The 12,041-nt window shown below is 52.4% G+C and overlaps 1 protein-coding gene across 2 annotated transcripts in view; it reads right to left on the bottom strand.

Moving 5' to 3' along the window:
- The window catches only part of TOX3 (TOX high mobility group box family member 3), a 74,734-nt gene extending 64,268 nt beyond the window's left edge, over positions 1-10,466 (bottom strand). The window contains exon 1 of one of the 2 annotated variants that reach the window (XM_064519544.1): positions 10,094-10,466. In XM_064519544.1, the coding sequence (XP_064375614.1) occupies positions 10,094-10,195 (102 nt within the window). In that variant the 5' untranslated portion in view covers positions 10,196-10,466. The remainder of the gene's footprint in view (positions 1-10,093) is intronic. The other variant, XM_064519543.1, reaches the window with a different exon arrangement.
- Positions 10,467-12,041: the final 1,575 nt, after the last annotated feature.

The following is a 12,041-nucleotide window of genomic DNA, read 5'->3' as shown; positions in this document are numbered from 1 at the left end:
AAGGACTAGAATTGATTTTCCTCCATGGAAACTGTTCCCTCTTTTTTACTTTAACATTTATTTTAAAAGAAAAAGGTTGCATCTTGTGGGCAGAGAAAGCCAGGTATATACTTGATGTCAGTTCTCACCCATGCAGAGAATAAATGAAACTCAAAAGATCTACAAATACTTTATATAGTCTAAAACTATACAGACTGCTATTATATTATGATTTATAGACTTTATCCTTTCCTATGTATTTTAAATACTAACTCTACTGATGTCATGATATTTTCAATGCAACTTATTATCATTTTTGAGTCACAGATGCACCGAGAATAAGGCATAACAGCATCATGTTCACCTGCAGTTAGTCACAATATGAATCAAGTTCTTTCCCACCGCTGCCTCTTGCTTATTTCTCATGATGGGGTAACCTGAAAAACTTCCTTTTAGAAATAATTCTGCATAAACTCATGGCCAAAGCACAGAATATGAGGCAGCTATAGCGCAACGTAGTTACTGAGGAACGCAAAAGTTACAGGTGGCAACAAGGAGCCCGCAATCCCACAAGAGGATATATGTATCCTGCTGCATGTATCCTCTACAGCAGCACACAGCCTCTCCCCACATTTTCCAAGCTGCGGAGGATTACACTGTGGCTGATTCAGGCCAATACATGTTGCTGACATCGTAAAAACATGTGTGAAAGTGTGTGTAAGCGTCATTTCAGCATTCACTGGTTATATGCATTACAAGTAATAGCTGCCAATTTTTCTTTACAAAAATCAACACAAAAAGCTCAAAAAACCCTTTAATATATTAATCATGGGAAAAAGCAGGATTCTTTTCTGGTTTGTAAACTCTCAGCCAGACTATTAAGAAAAGGGCAAACTCGGAGACCTTCCTGGGAAAAACTATTTACCAGTGACAAGAACGCAGGAAGACGGGTGCCATGTTCGCACGACGCATTGGGCTGACAGGACTGAAGCCACGCGTTGCCACCCTTCCTCGGCGCCCTGTAGCAGGGCTCCCGCTACCCCGTCACGAGCCGCACGCTGACTAAGGGCAGAGAAACAATTTCCGACTTAACCTGGGCAAACCGTAGCTGCAGATCAAACAAAATAAACACAGACGCCTACCATGCAGAGTTACAGCTGTTCTTCACAGCGGAAGTGTAAGCAAGAACACCGAGGCCGCCCTCGAGGCCGCAGACTGGCCGCACCACGGATCCGCGTGTGCAACGTGCAGCGCTGCCGCTTCGCCTGCTTGAGCACGTAACTGTAATGAGTGCAACCACTACGTTTGCCTTCCGTACAGTCTTTGACTAAAATCTCAGAGTTATATTTAGCCCCAGACCACACTGCCTGCCTTCTGCCCTCCTCGGTCAGAGCTGCTGCTCACCCGTCGCTGCTGAGGGCCCGTCCCGGGGCGGGAGGCGGCGATACCTGGGGTGGGAGGTTGCAGGAATTTGGGGTTTTGCTCTGCGCCATCAGCCCGCCAGCCCCAGTCAAGCGCGAGGGAGAAGCCCCAGGATCGCGCTGACTCCAGGAAACCTCACGCAGAAGAGGCACCGGACACACCTGAGGGCTGATCCCGCAGAAGCAAACCATCCTTCTCCTGAGACCTCTGGGAGAGGACGGGGTACTTAAACACTCCCCTGAACCCCGATGCACCCGCTTGGTTCAAACATCATTTTAAGAAGACCAAGGCAACGCAGCCAGGAGCACTGACCCTGTCGAACCCGTGCACAGGCCACGCGAGATCAGCCTCGTGTTCACCTACGGCTCTGCCGTGAAAAACAGTTACACAATTGCATCGTAAAAGTCAACGGTTATGTTGCCTGCCGTGAAGAGCAGACGACGACATAGCTTTCCTCACATGTAAGCGTAATGTATTCCTAACCATATTAAGCAAAACTACAGGAGGGGGGAAAAAAAGCCATGTGGGGTTGCGATAAGAAACCACAACTATCAGGTCTTCTACGAGAACAAATCAATAGGACGATATCGCTGTATCTACATGACCGCCTATTATTAACATCGCTTCACCCACGTGCTTGCTAAGAACCCACACAAGTCACCGCCTTCTGCTACTAAAGCAAACACAGCGCCAATTTTCCCACACCTAATCAAATTCCTATTTATGTAAAGAAAGCAAATTGCACAAAAAACAGAGGACTCCTAATCAAAACAGTGTACCAATAAAAGTACAGGTTAACAAATATACTTCTATAAATAACAAACCGTAAGCCCAGTCTCCCAAATCACCCAAAACTCTATTATTTGTATAAGCCTTATGACTACAGAGTGGTATATAAAGAACAGGAGATAAATATGATATGCTCTGAAAATAAGCTACTCCACTATGCAGAAATTGCGGGTTTTGTGGCTTTAACACAATTTTTCATATGAAAATTAGACAGCTAATCAATATTGAGGTGTTTAAATACGTCCTGAACCGACAAACCTTTATATAACTCAGTGGCTAAATACAGGAGCTGTCCCATGGGGGACAGGCTGATGCACACAACTCAGGTTGTTTCCACGCATGAGTTCCTTGCAAAAAAATCAATACTTTATGATACTTTACATATCTAACTAACTATGTAGTTTTTAAATCCTTATCTAATTTCTTTCCTATTTACTATTTACAGAACGATTGCACAGTGTAAATTATGTGCCCTCTTCTTCAATGCTAAATGCACAAAACACAAAGTTTCTCTTGGAAAATTATCTTTACAAATCCAAAGGGGGAGAGATCAGCTTTGCATCAGTTCTCAAAAGGTTCCCTCATATCGAAGCTATGGAGAAATGATGAAAAGGAAAAGAGTTTTAGGACTGGAAACTGCATCTTGCTTTTATTGCTACAGATTTGGGGGATCTTAGGTCTGCTAAAGCACAGCAATAAGATGTCCAAAAAGGTTCAGTGCCTGAGGACTCCTGATAAACTAGCAGACAGCCATTCCAAAAACCGTGGGTTGATCTTTTACATACAGGTGCAGGCAACGCCCTTCACCATACAGGTAAACCAAAAACTTCTGAATGTAGACTTCATTTTCCACAAACTCTACCATATCAATTATTTTACATATTTTCAATCTCTTACTACATGGCTCGGTTGATCAGAACTGTTTACAATGTTACATCTAGAGAGAAGAAAATCTAAACATAAATGTGGCCGTAAAAGCAATATTTTGCTTTAACAGAATAATTTTGCATACTCATCACTGAGGTATGGACTTTAGATCACGCACATCATCACGCTGTCGCCCCTGCGGCTCCCACCTGGGCCAGCAGCACATGAGGTCGAGCCAGAAAAACACGCAGAGGCGACCAGATGCCCGGCGTCGAGGGTGCCAGTCCCGACGCTGGCATTGCACCCCACGCACCCTTCGCTCTCACCTGCCTGCCTCTCCCATCCCGCTCCTTTCCACCCGAATTAGTCTTCCCTCTCCCAAGCCTGTGGCCAGGAGCTGTAAGAAATGGTCACAGCGACCCAGACAGTAAGAAACTTCACAACAGCAAAAACTAAAACATGGAGCTGCTAACAGCTTCTCCCATGAAGAGCTTCTCGCCATGCCAAGGGCAAGCCTGAGCTAATGTCCATATAAGTAAATGGAAGATTTCCATGTTGAATCAGGCTCTGATGAGCATAAACAAGGCTGAGAAACAGAAGTGCCCGCAAAAAATAAGAAAAAATGCCAGATTTCTATCCAAGGGAATTTTTATCAAGCTCAAAGGGATATTAAGGGATACTCTCAACTTGCAGCTTTTGAAAATGGACTGCTTCAGAAAACATGCTTTGCTTTGATAGCATATCCTCAAGTATGGTTTCTTCATCTTCCTAAAGAGTTTTTTCTTTTTTCCCCTCTTGGTATTTACACAGGGCTTTTCAACAAAACTCAGGCTGACAGGCAAGCTGGCCATGCAGGAGGAAAGAGAGAAAGCTGATGCCAATAGCTGGCACAAGAGCTATACAAACTAAAAACTAGACAAACTGTTTGTTTAAAACACCTTTCATTTTCAATAATAAAGTAATACTTGCTACTTCTAGTAGTGCACCTTTTCAGGCAGAATTGAGTCTGCTGTACCAATCTAATCTCAATCGTATCTACAGTACTTAGTTATTTTTAGTGCGATGAAAATAGCCTGTATTTTAAGTCTGCCTGCCCATTACCATGAAACGTCTGAAAAAGTTCAGGAAAACAGCTATTCAGATATGCAGGGTGCATATTTCAGAAGCAAGGCTATCGTGACAGCCTCCCCCTTTGGCTTTTGCTAGTTCAGCAGTCCTGTAACTGCTTGTATTTTTCAATATATTGTTTCAGGCACTAAGAGAGAGAATACACATTCAAAACAGAATTTGGATTGGTTTGACAGGTGCTAACGTGCGGTGAAAAAGATATGAAATAGTAATCTTGTTACAAAAATAAATAATGAATAATGCAGCGGCAAGCGTGATCTCATCAAAGTTTTCATCTTAACCCAGCGCAGTGGCAAAGAGCAGACAGCTCGTGTGTGACATCGTTATCGAAAGTCCTGATTAGATTTTCACCCCAGAATTCTCAATTTTGGTAGCAATCATCACAAAGATACTATGGTGACTGGCACTCCATAAATACATCACACGGACAGGTACCAGTAGAGAAGGCAGCTATCAGATAAGAGTTTGAAGCGTTTGAAAATTCAACCCTGCCATTAGGTCTGTATAACAGCACTCAATTTTATGGCAGTAGAAATGTGATTACAGATAAAACTGTAGGATTAGTGCTGTACAAATTCTTCTGTCATCACTCAGCAGCATTAGTTAGGTTTGCAAGGAGTGCCAGAATCCAACAAATGCGCAGGCATGAATTAACTGCAAACTCAATGAAAGCCTGCAGCACAGCCCAAAGGTCACGGCTTGACTGGCCGCACTCTGCTAGACCCTGTACCAAACCGCAACAAATGGGAGCCGCGGAGAACTTGCAGCCCGCGTTCAGTTACTCATCTTTCAAGGATCTGCCAGAGAGTATAAGCTGTTATTTGCAGTGTTGCTATTTTGAATTTTATTACAAATTTGTAATAATCCATTACGGGGTACAGCCGGACTTTATACATGAAGTGCAATACCGGATGTAGGCAACGTTGCGGGAACGGGCTCCACTCATCTGAGTGGATTTACGGAATATTTCATTTCCTCCGGCCGGACCGGGGCCCATGAGGGGGAGCCTGCGTCCATGGCCAGGGGCACGCGCACGCCACGACTGCTTTCGCTGTGAATATTCACTGTTTTGAAACACACCCACTTGTCACTTCCACACATACCGTGAGCACTCCAGACCATCTCTAAGCATGAAACTCAAACTCTTCCCATGTTACTGGACGTCATTACAAATATCTTGACGATACAACTGTGATCCATTGCAATAAAAATATCTAAAAAATATATATGTGAAAAAATCACCAGGGTAAAACATCTAGTCCTAAGTAAACTTTGCTTACAGCCAACCATGTCTTGATTACAACTGGTTTAATTCAACATCGCAGTTGCACTATTATGAAAAACAACAAAAAAATTGTACCCTGCACAATCCAATTAGCATCACCATTACACGAGCTCCTTCCGAACGCCGCCGGGTTCTGTCAGGTTGCTGCCCTTGGCACGCAGGGGTTTGCTCTCAAAGGCAGCTCCTCGAAAGAGCGACATCGCAGCGCCGGTGGGATGACCGCTCCCGCCAGCCCGCGCGGCGGAAGTGGCAGCGACCACACAAACCGTAATCCGGATGCTTTGCGGACACACGCTGCTCCTTCCACTCCCCCTTGCAAGCAGAGGGAAGCAGACAGGCAGCATCTGGAGCGCCAGGTTGCCCAGTCAGACATTTTGGGAAGTTCTGTGGTTCCCCAGCAGCAGCTGCCTGCAGAGTCCCGAGGTTCTGGGAGACCACCACACCAAGTTCCCCAACCCTTGCTGAAACCGTCACCACCCAGGGCTGTATGTACGTCCCTGCCTTCGCGCCTCTGCTCTGGGAGAGCGCCAGAAAGCTCGCGGGAGCCCCACGGCCACCCGCCGCCACCAACGCCCTGCAGCAACCAGCCAGCGCTGTCTGAAGGGAAAACCTATGCCTATATAGCCATGCTAAATTTGCAAGAGCAGCAATTTTCAGTCGTTTGCATAACCGCAATCCATTTTTTCCCAGCCACGCGCACTAATAGGACTGGCTTATAGCCCTGTTCCAGCCTGCAACTAAACCACTGCTATCTGCGCTCCACCTGCGGAAGAGCGGGGAACCTTCCTGCGCCGCTCTTGTACAATGCAAAACATTTCCACCAAAATCATTAGGCTCTGGCATCCAGATATGTATGCCGACGCCTAAATTAAGGTATGTACGCTTGAAATTTGTATCCTTCAAGGACAATCTGTGTAGAAGAGATAAACGTTATAAAACGTAGACAGCTACGTACTGAAGTAAGGATCCTGGAATTCAATATAATGATAACTCATGCGCTGAGCTGTACGTGTTCAGGCTTTGAGTTCTCTTTTTCATTTTTCAAATAGCATTTTGAGAATTATGGCTCCTTTAAAAAAAAATGCATGTGCTATGATGAACAGTAGTTCCCTAAATATTTTCAGTACAAGACATGTGATTTACTCAATAAGTGAAAAAAGTTTGTTTAGAAAAATCTGCTAAACTATGGTCAATGTCCAAAATGACTCTTCATCAGAACCATAAAAGGGCTCAAGACAGAAGCAGAATGCTTCACAACAGCTGGTTTCTTTCAACTTTCTGTAATTTTTACAGCTACTTTTGGTGATTTTTTTTGTGTATACAGCAGCAGGACTCTTCCAGAAACAGGCAGGCTGTGATCTCACCCATCCAGCGCTGGGAACCAGAGGTGGAGCTCTGTTATCCAGAACCACCACCAGCCAGGCACAGGCAGGGTCAAGTTATATGTACTCTCACACCAGCACAGAAAACTTATCAAATATGGCCCTGATCCAGCAAAGCACTTAAGCACATGCTTTACTTTAAACATGCAAGTAATCCTATTAGAGTAAATGAGATTCAGCATAAACCACTGGACGGCATCTCAGAATACCTCGGTTCTGGCCCTGCTTAGGTCAGTGACCGAGTGCCTAACCTTGGGCAAATCGCTGTCTTTCCGTGTCTTTATTTCCTCTTTCGCCCTTTGTGTGTTTACCATGCTGCACACCATCTCCACGAAAACAATCCCAATCTGCAGTATTCTGGGAATCGCTGTAGTACAGACCGTGGTGGGGATACTCGGGTACTTTAGCCCCTTTTCAAATGTCTACCACGTACCCAAAAGCAAGGCTCCCAAGAAACCAAGACGACATCCCCTAGCTTTGGGTCTATTTATCCAGTGCTGACAACAGATTTCAACAGCGTGACATCGAGCCTGAAAAGCAGCTCTGCGGAAGGGAAGAGGCCGACGGACACCTACAGGCACTGGGCTAGGACAACCCCCGGACTCCCTCGTCTCCAGCCCCAGGCCTCACGTGATCCCGCCTCCGTTGCTCGTCCGCGCTCACAAGGCACCACGAGATCCCAACGCCTGCAGTGGGATTCGCGGGCCGGGCTGCAACGTTTGTCCCTATGGCACCCACGGCAGGAAAAACCAGCACGTGTCCAAAGCGTGCAGGCGGAAGACAGCGGTGTTTCTTAGGGTGTATTTACCCAAAGAGGCCTCATGTTCAACACGATGCCAGACAGAGTTTTCTACAGGTAGGTCATCTATCATCACCTCTGTGTTTTAACTATCTTGACAATCTTTTCATAAAAATAATTTGGCTTTTATCGTGCCACACACACACACGCAGCGTTTGCTCCTGCGACGCCACTTCCCGTTCCCCGGCCGTTGTGGCCGGCAATGTCACCACCCCGAGGAGAAACGGACCCGGGCTCCAACAACGCGGCAGGCACGGATGAGTGGGCAGGATCATCGAGCGAGTTCCAGAGAGACTGGAGGTGCTTCTGTCCCTAGCAAAATCAATAACACTTCTCCCATTTACTTCAGCGGAGTAAATATTTCAGCTCCTGTTTCTATGCCTTCTGGCCATCTCAGTGCCTAACAGAGTAATCATTTATTTTCCTGGAAAAGGACAGACTGTATGGAAAGCAAATCAGGGGAGATTTCAAAATAAACTTACACTAAATTAAAAAAAAAAAAACCTTGCAATGATTCATATAGTAATAGATGATAAGTAATACAGAAGATGAGATTAGATTTATGCAATTAAGCTCCTCCTTTCTAGGAACTGAATCACAGATGCCTCCTCTGTCCTTGAAACACCTGTGCATCACACCAGCGCCTTCCCCACCGAGCCGGAGAACTCAGAGCAACAGCACTGCACGCGCACCGGCTTGCTCGGGATCAGGCCTTTCGTACGCAAAGATCTCTCTTATCGACTCTAAGATACAGGCTGCACTCTTCATTAAAATATTTTCTGCTACAGATTGGAAGCCTGGCCTACAAGATACTTGCCAAAATCATGTGCAGGAGGAGCAGAGCAACTGAACTGCATTTTTCAATAGGTCACAAGTTAGTTAGTTCTGACTTTTTCTGAATGCATGCTCTGTTCTCATTGTACGAGGAAGGGAAATACAGCCAAAAGGTTACAGATAACTCCGTGAGCATTTGCAGCAAGTCAGCCAACACAATAAACTTCTGGTTTTGCAGCCATTCAGGATTTTGGACATTAAAAAAAATCGAAAAGCACTTGCACAGTAAGCTACGACAGACCCTGAAATACATGCATACCACGCAAAACACAATGAAGTTATCGAGTAAGTGAAATTTACAGTGGGCATGCCGTCTGTCGGCAAGTGCTGCAAGTCTCCAGACTTGGCTGGCATACGAGGCAGGGGTGACTATTTACGGGGCATTCTACAGCTCCCGCAGCCCTCGGCAGCGCTCGAAGCCCAGGCGCACGCCCCATCCCCGCTTCACGCTCCCGGCTCTCTGCGCGAGCGCCCAACAAAGCCGCGCGCCAGCCGCCGCGGCGCAGAGCGCATGCGCCGTGCCCGCGCCGGGAGCGCCGCCGAGAGCCGCCGGCCGAGGAGGGGCCGGGCGCGCCGGGAAGGGAGGCGGCCCCCGAGCCGGGGCCGGGACTCCGCGAAAGCTGATGCCGGGACTAGCGTGCAGAGAAAGCCAAGGGCGCTCCCGACACCCACTCGGAAGCGACTTCTGCAGGAGAAAGTTTTCTTCGGACACCGCTGCTCTTCATCCGCGCCCGCGTTACCGCCCCTCCCGGAGAGATCTTTGCGTATCACCGGACTTCACCTAGGCGCGGGCGAAGGACTCTGTGAAAGCCGATTCCGACACCAGCTCCGGCTCCGTGCAGCTCCCTCCTGCCCCAGCCCCAGCCCCAGCCCCAGCCCCAGCCCCGCGCCGCACAAAAGGCCCCGGGCGCTGGGCAAAGCCGGCGCCGGGAAAGCGCGGCGTGAAAGGCAGCTCCGCGCGCGGGGCCGGCGGCAGCAGCTCGCCGGGCGACTGACACAGCGCAGCGCACAGCCGCGTCCTTTCCAAAACAGCGCGAGTCACGGCGTCGCTCCCAACTTTGCTCTTCCCTCTCTTCCCCGCTCTTCCCACATTTCGGTCATTTGGGAAACGAATCATCTCGCTATTATTAAAACGCGTTTCGGCCAATAAAGGCAGCCACCGGGGAGCGGCCGTGGCTCCCGGCTGCAACATGTACCCCGTGAATTACACACGGCTCCAAAGCGGGGGCACGAACGCACACCGCGAGCGGCACCGCGACCTCCCCGACGACCCCGGTGAGCCCGGAGCGCCCCGCGGGCTCCGCGCTGGCACTTGAGGCACTTTCCGACACCCCCCGCCCGCCCCCACCCCGGCGGGCGCGCAGGGGCGCTCACTCCCGCGGCGGCCGCCCGCCGCCCCCCGCCCCCGGCGCGGCACCGGGCGCACCTGGAAGTTGCTCCCAGTTTTCACGAGCCGGGACCGCCGCCCCCGGGGCAGCGCGGCCGGGGCCGCACGTGCGCCGCCACCGCCGCCCGCACAAAGGCAGCGCGGCCGCTCCGCGGGGCCCCGGCGCCCAGCCCGCACCGCACCGCACCGCGCCCCCCCCCCGCCCCCGCCGCGGAAGTCACCTTGCTGTAGCCGTAGTAGCCCAGGCACTGGGCGAAGTCCAGGCTGGAGGGGTCCCCGGGGAGCGCGCTGCCCGCCGCGGCGGGGTAGAACCGTACATCCATGCCGCCGCCTCGGCCCCAGCCGCGCGCCCGGAGAAGCCGCCGCGAGCTCCGGTAGATCCAGCCGCGGGGCCTCCCGGGCCGGGCCGGGCCGGGCCGCGGGGGCTGCGCCGCGCCGGGGCTCCCCGAGGAGCGCGCGGGGCGAGGGCCGGCGGCGGCGGCGGCAGCGCAGGTAAACAGGGGCGGGAGGCGGGAGGCGGGGGCGGCGGCGCAGGTAGGAGCCCGCCCGCCTGGGCGCGGAGGGGGCCGGCGCGGCGCTGCCGCTGTTTAAAAGCGCGGTGCCAGGGCGCGGGCTGCGCCTCCGCCGGCGGGAGCGGCTGCTCGGCACAAAGGCGCCACGCGCCCGCCCGCCCGCCCCCGCGCAGCCCTGCGCCCTGCCCTGAGCCCTGCGCCCTGCCCTGCCCGCGCCGGGGCGCGCAGCCGGCACCCGCGGCCCCGCCGCCCTGCGCGGCGCGGTCCGCTGCCGAGCCGCCGCCGCGGCTGCCCCGGGGCTGGCGCGGCGAGGCGAGGGGAGGGGAGGGGAGGGGAGGGCTGGGCGGCGCGGGGCCGAGTGCCGCGGGGGCGCAGCGGAGCGGAGCCGCGCTGCCCCGCTGCCCGGGCGGAGCGAGCGCGGCCCCCGCCGCCGCCGCGCCCCGCCCCGCCCCGCCGCGCCCCCGGCGGCCCGGCCCGGCCCGGGGGGAGCGGGAGAGGCAGCGGCGGCAGGAGCGGGGCGGCCCCGTCCCGTCCCGTCCCGTCCCGTCCCGTCCTGTCCCGTCCCGTGGAGGGCTCCGGGCCGGGCGCCGCCGCCCCCCGCCTTGCGCCTCTCTTTGGGGGGGAAATTCCCCTCCCCGAGGCGCCCCGCTGCCCGGCCCTGCGAGGCCGGTGGCAGAAGAAAGGCGATTCTTCCCCCTCTCTAACGCGCCGTCTCGAGTCGGAGCGCACAGGAGAGCAGCCGCCCGCGAAGCCGGCCCGCTCGCCCCCGGCGTCGGGCACCGCTGGGGATAAGGAGCGACCAGCCGAGGGGCTCAGGCGGTCGTGCTCGCGGCGTGACCCCACAGAGCGGGGCCGGCCGGCGGCCTGTGCCCACCTACTGCTCCACAGCGTCTAAAGGAAACGCTAAGAACGCGGGAGAGGCCGTTTCCCCCCACGCAGGACGTGTGCCCTGGCAGACGAGGAGATGCTCTCGACCCCAGGCTTCGAAAGCCGCGGACACGAGCGCTGCCCCGGGATGGGGGGCTGTGCCGGGGCCGCCAGACGCGCACGCTGCCCGTCTTTGGTTGACTCAGTCCGGTTGCACCGTAGCGAAGGCGGTTGGTCACCCACGGCTTGGCTGTGCGAGAGCACCCAGCCCTTCCCCGCAGCTGCACCCCGCCGCGGTGTCCCCTGCAGCGACGCGGCAGCCAGCCCCGGTGCCCCACGGCCGCGGAGACGGGGAGCAAAGTGCAGATCAACCAGCGTCGACCACAACACGTGCAGAAAGTGAACAGCTCCCCCGCTCCATTCCTAGAAACCCTATTCCTATATTTACGGTGGCACAAATAGCTCCTGCCAGCGCAGGAGAGACCAAATCACAGTATCAGTAATACCTTTAATGAGGATGTTGATCTTAAAGCGTCACCATTTAAAGCAAAGAAAGCTCTCTAAAGTGCTGCTTTGCTCTAAGAGCAGAATTAAGCATAGCGTGGATGTGCACCTGTATTTACACGGAGCACATACAGCCTAACTTTCTAGAAAGATGTGTATGAACTAGTGAATGCCTCGGTAGAAAAAAAACCAATGCATATTCAGCCAGATACTTCATCCAATTTCATATTCAGTCAGTGTCAACTGTTTTTAACCAAAATGAAGAAAACGTAAAATCCGCTCGGCT

This window comes from Dromaius novaehollandiae, chromosome 13 (genome assembly GCF_036370855.1).
Source record: "Dromaius novaehollandiae isolate bDroNov1 chromosome 13, bDroNov1.hap1, whole genome shotgun sequence".
In the NCBI taxonomy this organism is placed as follows: Eukaryota; Metazoa; Chordata; class Aves; order Casuariiformes; family Dromaiidae; genus Dromaius; species Dromaius novaehollandiae.
This window is presented reverse-complemented; position numbering and strand designations above follow the sequence as displayed.